The sequence below is a fragment of the Pristis pectinata genome, chromosome 5, assembly GCF_009764475.1.
Source record: "Pristis pectinata isolate sPriPec2 chromosome 5, sPriPec2.1.pri, whole genome shotgun sequence".
In the NCBI taxonomy this organism is placed as follows: Eukaryota; Metazoa; Chordata; class Chondrichthyes; order Rhinopristiformes; family Pristidae; genus Pristis; species Pristis pectinata.
This window is the reverse complement of record NC_067409.1, coordinates 67,451,022-67,468,415: the sequence shown is the minus strand read 5'-3', so window position 1 is coordinate 67,468,415 and position 17,394 is coordinate 67,451,022. Positions and strand designations below refer to the sequence as shown.

Here is a 17,394-nt window from a genome sequence, read left to right as displayed (position 1 = left end):
GTCCTTCTGCAGACTCCCTGCTTCCTCAACATTACCTGCCCCTCCACCTATCTTTTTATCATTCGCAAACTTGGCCACAAAGCCATCGATTGGGTCATCCAGATCATTACTTGGCTGGAGAGACAGTGTAGGTGAGAGAAATTCAGGTTTGGGGCTAGTTCTGGGGAGGCTGGACCTGTACAAACTGGATGGTTACACCTGGACAGGGCTGGGACCGTGTCCTCTGGAACATTTTTATAGTTCTGTCTGGGAGGGGATAAACCAGAATGGAGGTGAGACTGGATAGGCTAGGGCTGTTTTCCCTGGAGTGAAGGAGGCTGAGTGGTGCCTCTATGGAGGTTTATAAAATTATGAAGGGCATAAACAAGGTGGATGGTCACAGTCTTTTCCCCAGGGTAGGAAAGTCTAAAGCTACAGGTTTAAGGTGAGAGGGGAATATTTTAAAGGGGTCCTGAGGGGCAAGCTTTTCCACACAGAGGATGGTGGGTATATGGAACAAGCTGCCAGAGGAAATGGTAAAGGCGGGTACAATTACAACGTTTAAAAGACATTGGGACAGGTACATGTTTAGGAAAGTACCAAACGAGGCAAATGGGACTATCTCAAGTAGGCATCTTGGTTGGCATGGATGAGTTGGGATGAGCAGCCTGCTTCTATGCTGTATAACTCTATGACTACAAATTGCTCTCATCATACAGCCATGCAGCATGGAAACAGGCCCTTTAGCCTACCAATTCCAAGCTGACCATCAAGCACTCATTTACTCTAATCCTACATTAATCCAACTTTTTTTATTTTCCCCACACTTTTCATTCAAACCCCCACCCCCCCCCCCCAAACATCTTTGGGATGTGGGAGGAAACTGGAGCACCCAGAGGAAACCCATGCAATTGCAAGGAGAATGTGCAAACTCCACATAGACAGCACCCAAAGTTAAGATTGAATGAGGGCCTCTGGCACCCTGAGGTAGTGGCTGTATTAGCTATGCCACTGTGCCATCCTAATGTGCAGGTGAGCACTTGATGGGCCATAACCTGCAGGTCTATAAACTGAGGAGTGGGATTAACTGAGTCCGTTCTTGGCCAGCAAAGACTCTATGGGCTGTATGTCTACCAATTACCTTACGTATATTCCTATTATTCTATTAAGCCATGGAGCATCAGTGGAGGGCTTGCAAACATCTACATTCTAAGAAGGAATAAAACAAAATTACCTACTATACCATTCAGAAATTAAAACAAAATATCCTTGGTTGCTCCTGTTAAGTGTGCATACATAATTGCAGCTGTGTGTTTTACTTCACTTCCACATTCTGGGTCCACTGAAGTCAATGGAACTAACATCAGCAAGCTGCTGCTACATTTGGCGCAAATGATTGAGGATGAATTTCCTGCCCAATTCCACAACCAATATGAATATAGATAACTTAAAGAGTAGTTTTGTCAGATGTCATCCAGGCCTCTTCAAGGATAGCCTATTTGAAGGTTTAGCCATGTCTGGTTTCATGCTTGCATTTACTGAGCCTATCAATTTGTGCAAAACTGTCAGGGTCAAATATTCACCAAGCCTGATATTCTCAGCAAATTGTGACAGGAAGTTAGAGATCATAAAAGGAAAACCTCTGTAAAACTTTAAAAATGTATTAACTGCAACTTTAAATGCAAATAAAGAATTTCTATTAAACATACCCATTTGAAGTGCTGATCATATAAACATTTACACCTGTCCAATTCTTGATCAAACATCTCTAGAAGAGTGAAGTATTTTGGACTAAAAATCTCCACAATGGTGGATCTTTCCAGAAACGCACCAAAGACTGCAAGAAGCTTTAAGAGAAAATAAGTAAACATAGGTGGTGTTTTTTTTTGCTTACATGTATTACAGCACATTAAAACTAAATTACAAAATAAAGCCTGTTATAAATACATGCACTGCAGCAAATTCCTCACAGTAAACCCTTCCAAATCTTTCTTCAGCACTGCTTCCAGCCATAACCACTGCTTAGAAAACATACCCAAACAATGAATAATAACCTCTCAAACTGTATAATACAATCACAAACTGTGCAGTGCCAAGTAACTCCAGATACTGTATAACAATTTAATTCATATTGTAAACAATATTTTTGGGTGTTTCACTAAATTTCATGTGTAACTACAATTTTACATCTATTTATCACTCTGTCGTTTCAAGGATAAATGCAAGATTTACCTTTTCCTAAATTATGTGCTCAATAATGCATTGGACAATATGATGACAGGCAAGTGAGCAACCTAATGATATTGATTTTTCCTAAGATGGTGCTGGAGCATGGTGACTCGTTGCAAGCTGTTCTCTGCAGATCCACTCATTACTCCCATTATAAACATTCTACTCTTTTAAATTTAAATTCTATGTCTCTCAGAATTATTGACTACTGCTCCACCTTCAGTACTATAATTCCAAGCAAACTCATCTCCAAAGTCTCCAAACCTGAGACTCGACACTTCCCTTTGCAACTGGATACCTGACTTCCTGATCAACAAACCGCAATCAATCAGTAAGGATAGGCAGCAACACCTCCACCACAATTATTCTCAACACTGGTGCCCCACAAGACTTCATCCTCAGCCCCCTACTCTACTCCTTATACACTCACGACTGCGTGCCCAGATTCTGCTCCATCTCCATTTACAAGTTTGCAGATGATACCACAGTAGTGGGCCGTATCTCAAATAATCTGTAACTGTAACACTTTACTCTGCATTCTGTTATTGTTTTACCTTATACTGCTTCAAAATTGATCTGCATGAACAGTATGCAAGACAAGTTTTTTTTTACTGTACCTCAGTACTTCTGACAATAATAAACCAATTTAAAAATTTAAAACTTAACAATTTGTAACAGAAATCAGATAAGCCACTCTCTGCACAGAAATCCATTCCCTGGGTACAGCTTAATGCTGTAATTACTTAGCAGGACTACATCAGAAAAAAAGTTCCATGATGAAAAAGTCCAATGTGGAGACCATTCCATTTCTTTTCCCCCAACATGTGTAGAATCATGTATACTGCAGACAGAAATTGACTACTTAACTGATTAAGTTTGCTCTGATGATTTCTTTTGCTCACAAGGCACCTCATCTAATTTCACTCACTTGTTTGATTCTCCAGAATGATTCATTTCCAAGCATACAAAACCAGATCCTTTCGTTCACTTTCAGTTTGCGTGTTCATTAGAACAATTGCATCTGCAACAAGGCAACATTCCCTCAAGTACTGTACTAAACTCATAGCTTAGGCAATGGAGTAAGGCTGAATCCATGACCTCTAACTGAGTGTAATCTGGTTTATAAGCCTAAATGGTCAAATACTACGACAATAGACATAACAGAAATATGATCCTTCAAGAAAGGTTGAACCAACTGCTCTCTGAATTTGTCTTATTATTTCATAAATTAAAAAACAGCACAGATTACAATATCTTTTCAATTCAGTAATCAGCTTCAATTGAAGATCAAACCTAAAGAATCAGAAAAAAAAACTTTTTACTTGAACATCATCAAATAATCCTTTTGGATTTAATTTCTCCATGCACTAGTTTTAGTCTACAGTGAATATGGTCAAATTACCATTTCATTGCATTTATACATTGAAACATCAACAATGCTACAAAAAAATTCCTTGATACCCATACCAATTTTCTCCCAACAAAGATAATTTTCCACACATGATGTTTCCTTTAAAATGGCTGCAATTTATACATAAACAAATGAATTTTTTACATCATTATAAATATCCATCTGCACAATTGACCATTTTGTAAAAAGCAAATAATCAAAATGTTTAGTAAAAGTATTGAAACATGATTCTATGTAGCAACAAGATGCTGTATAAAACTGCTTGACATAGAAATTATACCATGACATTTTCCTATTTACTTTGTATTGATTTTTGCTATCAAATTTGAAAAAGATCCATACCTTAAAAGCAGATTCCAAACCCGAGCAGTCATTAAACGCTGTACACAAAATGGTTCCAAGTTGCCTGTCAAAATCCATAATCTTTTTTTTAAATGCACTGTAGTCTTTTTCAAAATCCTAACAGACAGAACACATTATATTTCAGCCATAAAATAAGCCAAACTAAGTGAATTACATACTACACAAAAAGATTTTCAAAACATAAAACTGCAAAAGAATACAAGAGCTGCACAGAAGGAAACTTTTTCCCTCCTTCTGGGAGTCACAGCTTAGGATCTAATAATACCAAATGGTTTGCCCTCAACAGAGCACTTATTTATTGCATATATCTCTTGCTGTGCCATTGTCTATTTCAAAAATTATTTCTAATCTGGTAGTGCATTTTTAAAGCCAACACCAATCCTTTCAAATGGGTTACTAACACTAGAAAACTTGTTCAGCCTCAAATTCTGTCCGCTAAATGCTTCATTTCAACATCACAGCCTCAATTTCACTAAATTGTTAAAAATTCTGAAGTTTTCTTCCTGCTGAACACAGACCACAGAAGTAACAACTGTAGATATTAAATGTTTAAAATATTTAATAAAAAGTAAGCCATGTCAAAAGGCGAGGCCGTTACAATGTCATATTTAAGTGTCAGCACTATATTAGATACGTCTGTCCAGAAGAGACAATCAGAAAAAAAATACACTCTTCTGCAATTAGAAGAAATTAATTTTTTAAAAGTTAAAAATCAACAGTAAAGGAGTCAAAGTCAAGTTTATTGTCATATGCACAAGTACATGTATGCACAGGTGCAATGAAAAACTACTTGCAGCAGCATCATAGGCATATAGCATCATATAAGCAGCATTTACAAGAAAAGCATAAATTAAACACAAATTATACACAATTTCTAAGGAGTAAAATGTACAAATGCTGAAGATGTAAAAGAACAAAATTAAACAACTGAAATGTTAAAGTTTATAGATCAAATCCACCAGAATTTTCAGATAACAGGAAAATTAATTGTGCAATTATGGCCTTTTGGTAAAATTCATTCCTATTTTCATAACTTCTTCTGAAAAACTGATTCTTGAATTTGCATCAAACCAACCAGGTTCTGTTTTTAAAATTTACAGCCCCGTGGATCTCCTTATCAGCGGGAGGAGTAATTCTTGTCAAGCTCTTTCATTATTTTAAGATATTTATTAGATCAACCCTTAGCCTTTTCTGTTTCAAAACTATAACACAAATTAACTAATTCTTTTATAATGGCCAAATTTCTACACCCCAGGTATCATTCTTGAAATTACCAAGGTTAACACATCCTTCCTAATGTGGAATGTCCGAAAATGAAAACAATGCTTAAAATGAGGCCTTGTCTCATTGCAGAACAAAAAGTACTGCCAAAATTAAGCATCAAACAACTGTGAAAAGTGTTAATGTTTCCGATCAATGAACTGAACACTGAAAATCAGCTTTACTTCAGATTTTCAGTATTTTGCATTTATAACAGTTTTTATGTTCTATACCAGAGGTTTTCAACCTGTGGTCCGCGGATCCCTGGGGGTCCACGGCAGGTTGCCAGGGGGTCCACTAGCAAGCCAAGAAAAAAATGGAAAAGCGACCTGTTACAAAGACGTAGCTTACTTGCTTGCTCCAGATTTCCACTATTCAGAAAATCGGCCATATCTATTCTATCTGTTATAGGCGACAATCTTAGAGACTTAGACGGTGTTCCCTTCTGGTAAGCTGCCGCTTAATATTCGCTTAATGTAACGTAGCGGTTAGAGTGACGCTATTACAGCGCCAGCAATCAGGGTTCGATTCCCGTCGCTGTCTGAAAGGAGTTTGTACGTTCTCCCATGTCTGCGTGGGTTTCCTCCGGGTGCTCCGGTTTCCTCCCACATTCCAAAGACGTACGAGTAGGTTAATTTGGGTTTAAAATGGGCAACGCGGACTCGTTGGGCCGGAAGGGCCTGTTACCACGCTGTAAATAAAATTCTTTTTAAAACTTAAAAATTTAATATTCGATTTGTGTAGTCAGAGTAGTCAGTAGTGTTCACTGCACACTACTTTTCTGTTGTGCACTGTAGTGTTAGCGAGACTGAGTGACATTGTTGGTGTGCCTTAATAATATTGCTTACTTACCGTGTATTTACGCCACAGTGACGTCACTGTTAAATGAAAAGTGCGCAAGCGTGTAACTTTTAGATTAGTTTTGATAATTTTGTTTATCAGTAATAGTAATTAAACTGTCCAGCGTGTATTGCTGAGTATGGAGAAATTTCTGAAGAGAAAAGCTGACCAGAAACCAGAAGATTCTGATGACGAAGGGGATAAGGGTGACCAAAAGAGAAAATAATGCAAGTACGATTCAGAATACATTTCATATGGCTTCATCGCAGTGGGAACAAATGTGGACCAACCTCTCTGTGTTGTGTGTTTGCAAACACTGTCCAACGATGCAATGAAACCAGCGAAACTAAAGCGCCATTTAACAACAGTGCATCCAGATATTGCCAGTAAGCCGAAGGAATATTTTGAGCGGCAAAAGGAGCTGTACCTCAAGCAGAAAGGCAAAATGACAGCCTGCGCCACTGTAAATGAGAAGGATCTTCGCTCATCATATTTGGTAGCATTACGAATAGCACGTTCCAGAAAGCGTCACACAATTGGAGAAGAGCTTATACTGCCTGCAGCGGTAGATATGTGTGAAGTTGCACTGGGAAAAGAATCCAGTCAAAAACTGAAAGCCATTCCATTGTCTGATAACACAGTAAGCAGAAGAATTGGCGATATGGCGGAAGATATACAGAGCCAGCTGATAGCACGTCTTCAGCAAGTCAGATTTGCGATTCAGCTCGATGAAAGTACTGAAGTTGCCGGTGCTGCGCAGTTGTTGGTTTATGTTCGATGTTGCTGGGAAGGAGAGGCTTTGGAAGACTTTTTGTTTTGCAAGGCGCTCCCAGGGCATACAACCGGTGAAGAACTTTTCCATGTGCTTGACACTTTTTTTGTACGATTGGCATTGGTGTGGACACAGTGTATTGGAGTATGCACGGATGGTGCTGCCGCAATGACGGGACGGAAGTCGGGTCAAGTCACACGAGCGAAAGAAGCAGCTCCACATGTAGCAGCAACCCACTGCATGATTCACCGTGAGGCTTTGGCTGCAAAGGATATGGATGAAAATCTTGCGGATGTGTTTTCCACGTGCATTAAAATCGTTCACTTTATCAAACCCAGGCCACTCAATCATTTGTTTGAAAACATATGCTGTGAAGTGGAAGCCGAGCATAAGCATTTGTTGCTACATATAGAAGTCAGATGGCTGTCACGAGGCCATGTTGTGCAGTGTGTATATGAATTGTGAGATGAACTGCTCATTTTTCTAAATGAGCATAATGGATCATTGGCAAAGTTCTTGACAGATGAGAAGTGTGTTGCCAGATTAGCTTATCTTGCAGATATTTTCAACATTTTGAACAGCTTAAATCTATCATTTCAAGGACCTGGCTCAAATGTTCTGAAAACACATGACAAAAATCAATGCCTTCCAGAAAAAACTCCATATCTGGAAGGGAAGATGCAAGCAAGGCGTCTATGATATGTTTCCGTTGCTGGCTGACTTTCTGACAGTGAACGAGACTAAGACAGAGACCATTGCGAGTACCGTTTTGAACCATATTCAACAGCTGTCACATTATTTCCATGAGTATTTCGGCAATGATGACACAAGCATGTTTGATTGGATTTGAAATCCATTTGAATGCATGCTTACTGATTTAACTGGACGTGAACAAGAAGAATTGGCTGAACTGTCATCTGACAGGACTTTGCACTTGCAGTTCAACCGAATGTCACTGTTGTCGTTCTGGATAGCGTGTTCCCAGGAGTATCCACTGCTGTCCGGCAAAGCCGTCAATGTTCTGTTACCATTTGAAACCACTTACTTGTGCTAAATAGCATTTTCTGCAGTCACTGCCATGAAAATCAAATACAGATCAAGACTGAATATTGAGGATGACATACGCGTATGTTTGTCGCACATACCACCATGTTTGGACAAACTCTGCAGTGCAAAACAGGCACAACCTTCACATTGAACTGAACACTGAAAGACACCGCTGGTAATTATCGGTGATTGAAATAGTCACTGTTTCAATAGGGCCTATGTGCAGTAATTTAAGTGTTGTATGCATGAATTATCGATAGTTTAATTTTGTGGACTTTGGGGGTCTGCCACCTAACAAGGGCATGTTCTGGGTGTCCGCAGCATGAAAAAGGTTGAAAACCACTGTTCTATACAACCATTGCAATAAACCCAGATTGCTTTTTAGAGTCATAGTCAGTCATACAGCACGGAAATAGGCCACTCAGCCCAGCTCATCCATGCCAACCAAGATGTCCATCTAAGCTTGTCCTATTTGCCTGTGTTTGACCTAATATCCCTCATGGCCCATAAATCTTTCCTATCCATGTACCTGTCCACATGTTTTTTAAAAGTTGTTTTTGTACCTGCCTCAACCACTTCCTCTGGCAGCTTGTTCCATATATGTACCATCCTCTAGGTGAAGAAGCTGCCCCTCAAGTTCCTTAAACAAGTCTCCTTAAACTTACGCCCAAACCTGGGAAAAAGACTGTGTGCATTCACCCTAACTATGTCGCTTATGATTTTATACATATCTATTAAGATTACTCCTCATTCTCCTACACTCCAATGAATAAAGTCCTAGCCTGCCCAACCTCTCCCTATAAACCTAGTCCCTCAAGTCCTGGCAACATCCTTGTAAATCTTTTCTGCACTCTTCTGCTTAATGGCATGTTTCCTATAGCAGGATGACCAAAACTGGACATCAATACGCCAAATGCGGCCTTACCAACATCTTATACAACTGAAACATAACATCTCAACTTCTCAATTCAATGCCGAGTGATGAAGGCCAGCATGACAAAAGCCTTCTTCAACACCCTGTCCAACTGTGATGCCACTTTCATGGTACTATGTACTTGTACTCCTAGATCCCTCTCTTCTGCAACACTCCGCAGGACCTTACCGTTCGCTGTGAAAGTCCTACTCTGGTTTGACTTCCCAAAACGCAAACACCTGGTATATATCTGAATGAAACGTCACTTGCCATTCCTCAGCCCACTTACCCTGCTGATCAAGATCACACTGCAATTCTTGACAACCTTCTTCACTGTCTGTGACACCAACTATTTTTTGTGTCATCTGCAAAACTTGTCTAAGTCTTCTGTAAATGGACTACTAAATCCAATAGTTTTATTTATTCTCCAAATGGTCTTTTATAGATGTATGAATAATTACTGGGTTATCAAATAAAGCTGTGTCTGATGTTCAAGTTGTCGGACTTTTTAAGACAATGACAGAAGATGCTGTCAACATAATCTATTGCCTTCATATTTAATTAAGTAAACAAGCTCAAAATAGATACAGGACAGGCACTTAAAATCAGCTATACTCAAATCACCACCAAGCTGAAAGATTGTATGCAACTTGCACATGTCCCCTCATCTATAAGCTAGGAATGGCTGGCATAAAAAGCACAAATTGAGTTGAATGAAGTGCTGGTAAGTGATTTACTTATTTTACAGTATTTCAATTTCTAGGCATCTAATTTCTTTTTCATTTTGTTTCTACATTTTCTTTAATAGATTTTTTGTTAGTTATTTCAGCCTATTTGAACAATTTTTAATGGTCTCTGACAGATTTTTTTTAAAACAGTTCAAAGTCTGAGAACAGGAAGCTGTCAAACTTAACTGATTCCACAGGTTATTTATGCCTGTAATTTGTATATCCTAGATCAAACAAAATTAAATTATTCATGCACTGCAAGGTCATACCATGTGTCACAATAACCATATCCTCAAATGGCAAATGTTTAATGTGCTTCTGCAAAGCAGGTTGCCGCATCGGCATCAGGATTGCTGATAGTGCCCTGTCCAATCTAACCAACAAGTAGTGGTACTTATAAACAACGAGTCTTAGAAAGCAAACTATGCTTGGACCTTTTTGGAACTTAACAGATGTGGTCAGAGCTTTTATTGATTCTTACTAGAATTTTTACTGATTTCATGGAAGTGTTCAAAATGATGAAAGGTTTTGGGAAAGCAGATGAGGAGAATTTGTTTCCACTCGTAGTGGAATTAGTAACAGATTTAAGGTAATTGGTAAAAGAATCAAAGGAAAAAAAGAACCATAGAACACGACAGCACAGAAAACAGGCCATTCGGCCCTTCTAGTCTGTGCCGAAACTTTATTCCACTAGTCCCATTTATCTGCACCCAGTCCATAACCCTCCAGACCTCTCCCATCCATGTATCTATCCAATTTATTCTTAGATCTTAAGAGTGAGCCCACATTGACCACGTCAAATGGCAGCTTGTTCCACACTCCCACCACTCTCTGAGTGAAGAAGTTCCCCCTAATGTTAGTTCCCCCTAATGTTCTCCCTAAATCTCTCCCCTTTCACCCTAAAGCCATGTCCTCTTGTACTTATCTCTCCTAATCTAGGTGGAAAGAGCCTACTTGCATTAACTCTGTCTATACCCCTCATAAATTTGTAAAAGTCCAAACCTGTTCAATCTTTCCCTGTAACTCAGCTCTTGAAGACCTGGCAACATTCTAGTAAATCTTCTCTGCACTCTTTCAATCTTACCGATATCCTTCCTATAATTAGGTGACCAGAACTGCACACAATACTCCAAATTTGGCCTCACCAATGTCTTATACAACATCACCATAACATCCCAACTCCTATACTCAATACTTTGATTTATGAATGCCAGGATGCCAAAAGCCTTCTTTACAACCCTGTCTGCCTGTGACGCCACTTTCAGGGAATTATGTATCTGAACTCCCAGATCCCTTTGTTCCTCCGCACTCCTCAGTGCCCTACCATTTACTGTGTATGTCCTACCATGATTTGTTCTTCCAAAATGCAACACCTCACACTTGTCTTCATTAAATTCCATCTGCCATTTTCTGGCCCATTTTTCCAGTTGGTTCAGATCCCTCTGCAAGCTTTGAAAGCCTTCCTCGCTGTCCACAACACCTCCAACCTTAGTGCCATCAGTAAACTTGCTGATCCAATTTACCACATTATCATCTAGATCATTGATATAGACAACAAACAACAATGGTCCCAGCACAGATCCCTGACGCACACCACTAGTCACAGGCCTCCAGTCTGAGAAACAATCATCCACTACCACTTTCTGTCTTCTCCCACACAGCCAATTTCGAATCCGGTTTACAACCTCTCCATGGATACCTAGTGTATGAACCTTCTGAACTAACCTCCCATGTGGGACATTGTCAAAGGCCTTACTAAAGTCCATGTAGACAACAACCACAGCCTTTCCTTCATCTACTTTCTTGGTAATCTCCTCGAAAAATGCTACAAGATTCATTAAACACTATCTACCATGCACAAAGCCATGCTGACTATCCTTAATCAGCCCTTGGCTGTCCAAATACTTGTAAACTTGATCTCTCAGAAAACCTTCCAATAATTTACCTACTACTGATGTCAGGCTCACCGGCCTGTAATTACCTGGTTTACTTCTAGATCCTTTTTTAAACAATGGAACAACATGAGCTACCCTCCAGTCCTCCGGCACCGCACCCGTGGCTAAGGACATTTTAAATATATCTGCCAGGGCCCCTGCAATTTCTACTCTCGTCTCTCTTAATGTCCAAGGAAATATCATGTCAGGCCCAGGGGATTTATCTACTTTTATTCGCTGTAAGGCAGCAAGCACCTCCTCCTCTTTAATTTCTATATGTTCCATGACACTACTGCTTGTTTCCCTTCCTTCCATGTCCACTATGCCAGTTTCCTGAGTAAATACTGATGCAAAAAAACTGTTTAAGATCTCCCTCATCTCCTGAGGCTCCACACATTGACAACCACTCTGATCTTCTAGGGGACCAATTTTGTCCCTTACTATCCTTTTACTCTTAACATACTTGTAGAAACCCTTCGGGTTTACCTTCACATTATCTGCCAGAGCAACCTCATGTCTTCTTTCTGCCTTGCTGATTTCCTTCTTTAGTATTTTCTAACATTTTCTATACTCTTCAAGTACCTCATTTGTTCCTAGTTGCCTATACCTGCTATACACCTCTCTCTTTTTCTTAACCAGATCACCAATATCCCCTGAAAACCAAGGTTCCCTATGCCTGTTAATTTTGCCTTCAATCCTGGCAGGAACATGCAAACTCTGCACTCTCAAAATTTCGCCTTTTCACTTACTGAACACATCCTTGCCAGAAAACAACTTATCCCAATCCACTCTTCCTAGATCCTTTCTCATTTCCACAAAATTGGCCTTTCTCCAATTTAAGTTTCAATGAGATTCAACCCCCACCCCCCCCACCCAAATCTCTCTGACCCCCAGTGAATACAGGCCGAGAGCCATCAAACACTCCTCATACGTTAACACTTTCGTCTCCAGGATCATTCTCATAAACCTTCTCTGGACCCTCTCCAACGCCAGCAGGATGCAGGGCCTTGGATGCAGGGCCTTGGATACAGGGCCCAAAACTGCACATAATACTCCAAACGTGGTCTGACCAGTGCCTTATAAAGCCACAGCATTACATCCTTGCTTTTATATACTAGTCCTCTCGAGATGACAGCTAACATTGCATTTGCCTTCCTTACTACCGACTCAACCTGTAAGTTAACCTTTGGGAAATCCTGCACTAGGACTCCCAAGTCCCCTTGCACATACGATTTCTGAATTCGCACCCCCATTTAGAAAACAGTCTACATCTTTATTCCTTCTACCAAACCGCATGACCATACACTTCCCTATGCTGTATTCCATCTGTCACTTCTTTGCCCATTCACCCAACCTGTCCAAATCCTTCTGCAGACTCCGTTTCCTCAACACCACCTGCCCCTCCATCTATCTTTGTATCATCTGCAAACTTGGCCACAAAACCATCAATTTCATCATCCAGCTCATTAACATATAACATGAAAAGTAGCAGACCCAACACCAACCCCTGCGGAACACCACTAGTCACCAGCAGCCAACCAGAAAAGGCCCCCTTTATTCCCACTCTTTGCCTTCTGCCAGTCAGCCAATCTTCAATCCATGCCAGTACCTTTCCTGTAATACCATGGCCTCCTTTCTTGTTTAGCAGCCTCATGTGCGGCACCTTGTCAAAGGCCTTCTGAAAATCCAAGTAAACAACATCCACTGACTGGCTATCCTGTCTGTTACTTCCTCAAAGAATTCCAACATATCTGTCAGGCAAGATTTCCCCTGAAAGAAACCATGCTGACTTCGCCTTATTTTATCATGAGCTTCCAAGTACCCTGAAACCTCATCCTTAATAATGGACACTAACATCTTACTAACCACTGAAGTCAGGCTAACTGACCTATAACTTCCTGTCTTTTGCCTTCTTCCCTTCTTAAAGAGTGGAGTGTCATTTGCAATTTTCCAGTCCTCTGGAACCATTTCTGAATCTAGTGATTCTTGAAAGATCACTACTAATGCTTCCACAATCTCTTCAGCTACCTCTCTCAGATCCTTGCAGTGTAGTCCATCTGGTCCAGGTGGCTTATCCACCTTCAGACCTATCAGCTTCCCAAGCACTTCCTCCTTATTAGTAGCATCTACACTCACTTCTTCCCCTTGATTCTCTCCAATTGCTGGCATGTTGCTGATATCTTCCACAGTGAAGACTGATGCAAAATAATTATTCAGTTTGTCTGCCATTTCGTTATTCCCCATTAATACCTCTCCAGCATCATTTTCCAGTGGTCTGATGTCCACTCTTGCCTCTCTTTTACTCCTTATATATCTGAAAAAACTTTTGATATCCTCTTTTATATTATTGGCTAGCTTACCTTCATATTTCATCTTTTCTTCCCTTATTGCTTTTTTAGTTGCCTTCTGTTGGTTTTTAAAAGCTTCCCAATTCTCTAGTTTCCCACTAAATTTTGCAATATTGAAAGCCCTCTCTTTTGCTTTTATGCTGTCTTTAACTTCCCTTGTCAGCCACAGTTACCTCATCCTCCCTTTAGAATGCTTCTTCTTCTTTGCGATGAAATGATCCCACATCTCCTGAATTACTTCCAGAAACTCCTGCCATTGCTGCTCTACCATCATCCCTGCCAGGATCCCCTGCCAATCAACTTTGGCCAGCTCCTTACTTTTTGTAGTTACCTTTACTCAACTGTAGTAACAATAAATCTGATTTTAGCTTCTCCCTCTCAAACTGTAGGGTGAATTCTATCATACTATGGTCACTGCCATCTCAGGGTTCCTTTATCTTAAGCTCCCTGGAGAGAGGTGGAGGTTCAGACTTTGGTGGGATACTTGAGATGAGTGAGATCCGGTGCAGCTCTGACAATGGATCGACAAGATATATTCAAGGCTGTACTACTTTAACTGAAGCAACACACAAAAAACTGGAGGAACTCAGCCAGTCAGGCAGCATCTGTGGAGGGAAATAGATGTTCAACATTTCAGATGTTCAACCCTTCATCTGGACGTCTCAACCTAAAACGTCAACTGTCCATTTCCCTCCATAGATGCTGCCTGACCTGCTGAGTTCCTCCAGCTTTTTGTGTTGCTCCAGATTCCAGCATCTGCAGTCTCGTGAGTCTCTACTTTCACTGAAGACCATTTTCTAGAGCAATAGTCAGGATGTGAAAACAGTGAAGATTTTTTGAGGAAGAGGGCATCATAAAGCTCTGCTTAAGCAATTTCACAGATACAGTGATGAATGGGTGCACCAAACAGGGTGGTTGGAAAGCACAGTTTGGCCTTGAATAATTGTTGCACATTCTGTGACCAATCACCAGAACTATGGAAGCAACAGACTGTGAGAACTTTTCAACCCTACTTCGTTGAACATGATTTCATACTACTTATGTAAAGCAATGTTTCCTCCATTTACCATGAATAATGATCCCCAAGTGCTCTAAATATGCTTTTCAATTAGTCCTTTATTCCAACAATTGAACCTTTAACAGCTAATAACTTAATTGTAAATATAACCTTAAGATTATTTTAAAAAATTCAAAACAGCATGGAGGTTTGAATATTGTTTGTCAAATATAGCAGAAAGATATTGCTTAGATATTACGCAAAACCCTTTTAATGATCAAGATGACACGAGCACTGGTTCATACTTGACAAGAACATAAAATACAGCTACACTGAGTCCATAATAACAGACAGCTATTCTGCTGCAAGAATTGCAACTTATGACATATGATGGACAACATTATGATCTCAACACAAAGTGTTTTAGAATTTAGTTCAAATGGAAAAAAGGAGCCATGTTGAAGACATTTATTTCATTCTCTGTGCCTGCTGAATATATCTGAACATCTTATTTTCATGAGAGCACTTTCCAAAGAACAATAATGTCTCTGCTGGATTTTAAAGTAGTCATCATTTCTTATATTTATTCTTAGTATTATCACAACATGACCAAAAGTGTTAATTTATGCAGTGGTTTTATTTTGTTAGTTAGGGAGGCTCTATCTTTTTAAATCTAATTCCATACCCTCAATTACTGCTATACAAGTATCCATTTTCCCCTTGAAGCTTAACTAAATCTGCAATAAACTCCCAGAGAAGTGCATTTCATATTTTCACAAATTTTTAATTCTTTATGCAGAAAGTGGAATTTGACTGATAAGAATTAAATGACTAACAGCTGAATGGCAGGCTGCTTTATATTTTCTCGATTTTTATTTCCATTATTTGAATCAGAATCGAGAGGACTGTAAAGCAGGCTGCCAATTCTTTTTTAAACTATTGTGTACTTTAGCACAAAGAAAACATTTTCACCTTAGTGATATCATTATTTATTGGACTTTGCAGAATCTCTTTGTTCATACATATGCAGTTTTCATAGATGGGATTTGAAACATAACTTTTAGTAGTTTGATTTGTAGGACCAGCTCTAATTCAGGATGTCTGATTTTAAAGAACTCAGGAGATTCTACAATACTTCACACCATAAGTCGCACCTCTTGAACTGTGGTACAGAAAGATACCATACATGGAAATAGGACAACCAAGATGCACACAACAGAGTCTCAGAAAGAACAATGTGACACAAATATCCATATAAAACACTAATTTAAGGGAACAATGGAATTCCTCATCCAATAAGACTATGATCCACTTTAAATCTTGCTAATAAGGTTGGTAAGACTACAGCTCAGAACTTTATCTGAAAAAGGGACAATAACAGAGCATCAACATTGCATTGAAATGCTTGTCTTCCTGCTCTGACCAGATCCTAGACTGGGGCTCAAAATGAGATAAGGCTGATTAACGCCTACAAAATGTTCTTAAACTGAACTTTTGATGTACCAGTTTTCAGTATTTGATGGTGAACAGCTCCTTGCACAGGAACACCAATGAGCCTTGAGAAGACCAGAGGACATACTTCACCAAGTAAAGTGAGCTTTCAGCAATACTTTATTTTTGTCTCCCTGGGAATAGTCCAAAGGGCACAAGAGCCCTGTGCCACGCAGCTGCTCAGGACCTTGACAAACACCACTGCATCTCTTTTAAGACCTGGAGATGGGCAATGAGCTCATCTCCAGTGCAGCCTAAACAGTGGTTGTACCAAGCTGAAGCTTGGTACAACCACTTCAAAGGCCATAGCTTAAATCCCTCCTGTGGTTGCACATTAGGTGGCTAAAACATGTTAAAAAACATGGACATAGCATTGAGTATAGGAGTTGGGATATTATGTTGCAGTTACATAAGTCATTGGTGAGGCCGCACTTAGAGTACTGTGTACAGTTTTGGTCACCCTGTTATAGGGAAGACATAGTTAAACTAGAAAGAGTGCAGAAAAGATTTACAAGGATGCTGTCAGGACTAGAGGGCCTGAGTTATAGGGAGAGGTTGGCCAGGCTAGGTCTCCATTCCTTGGAACGTAGGAGTATAATGGGTGACCTTAATAGATATGTTTAAAATTATGAGAGGCATACATAATGGTGATAGTAACAGTCTTTTCCCCAGGGTAGGGGAGTCCAAAACTAGGGGGTATGGATTTAGGATGAGAGGGCAAATAAATGAAAAAAAATCAAACAACCCTGGATTAGAGAATATTAGCTACAAGGAGAGGTTGGATAAACTTGGATTGTTTGGTGACCTGATAGAAGTATATAAAATTATGGTCAGGGCATTTTTCCCCAGGGTGGAAACATCAAATACCGGAGACCATAGCTTTAAGGCAAGGGGGGGAAAATTTAAAGGAGGTTTACAAGGCATTTCTATTTTTACACAGAGTGGTAGATGCCTGGAACACACTGCCAGGGGAAGTAGTGGAAGCAGATACAATAGCAACATTTAAGAGGCATTTAGACAGGCACATGAACAGGCAGGAAATGGAGGGATATGAACCACGTGCAGGCAGAAAAGAAGTATAA

General features: G+C 39.8%; 1 protein-coding gene across 1 annotated transcript in view; it reads right to left on the bottom strand.

The window, feature by feature from the left end:
- LOC127570973 (dynein axonemal heavy chain 11-like) overlaps positions 1-17,394 on the bottom strand; it is a 395,392-nt gene that overhangs the window by 334,928 nt on the left and 43,070 nt on the right. The window contains exons 10-11 of the mRNA XM_052016942.1: positions 3,962-4,078; positions 1,689-1,826 (exon numbers count right to left, since the gene is read on the bottom strand). Coding sequence (XP_051872902.1) covers positions 1,689-1,826; positions 3,962-4,078 — 255 coding nt within the window. The remainder of the gene's footprint in view (positions 1-1,688; positions 1,827-3,961; positions 4,079-17,394) is intronic.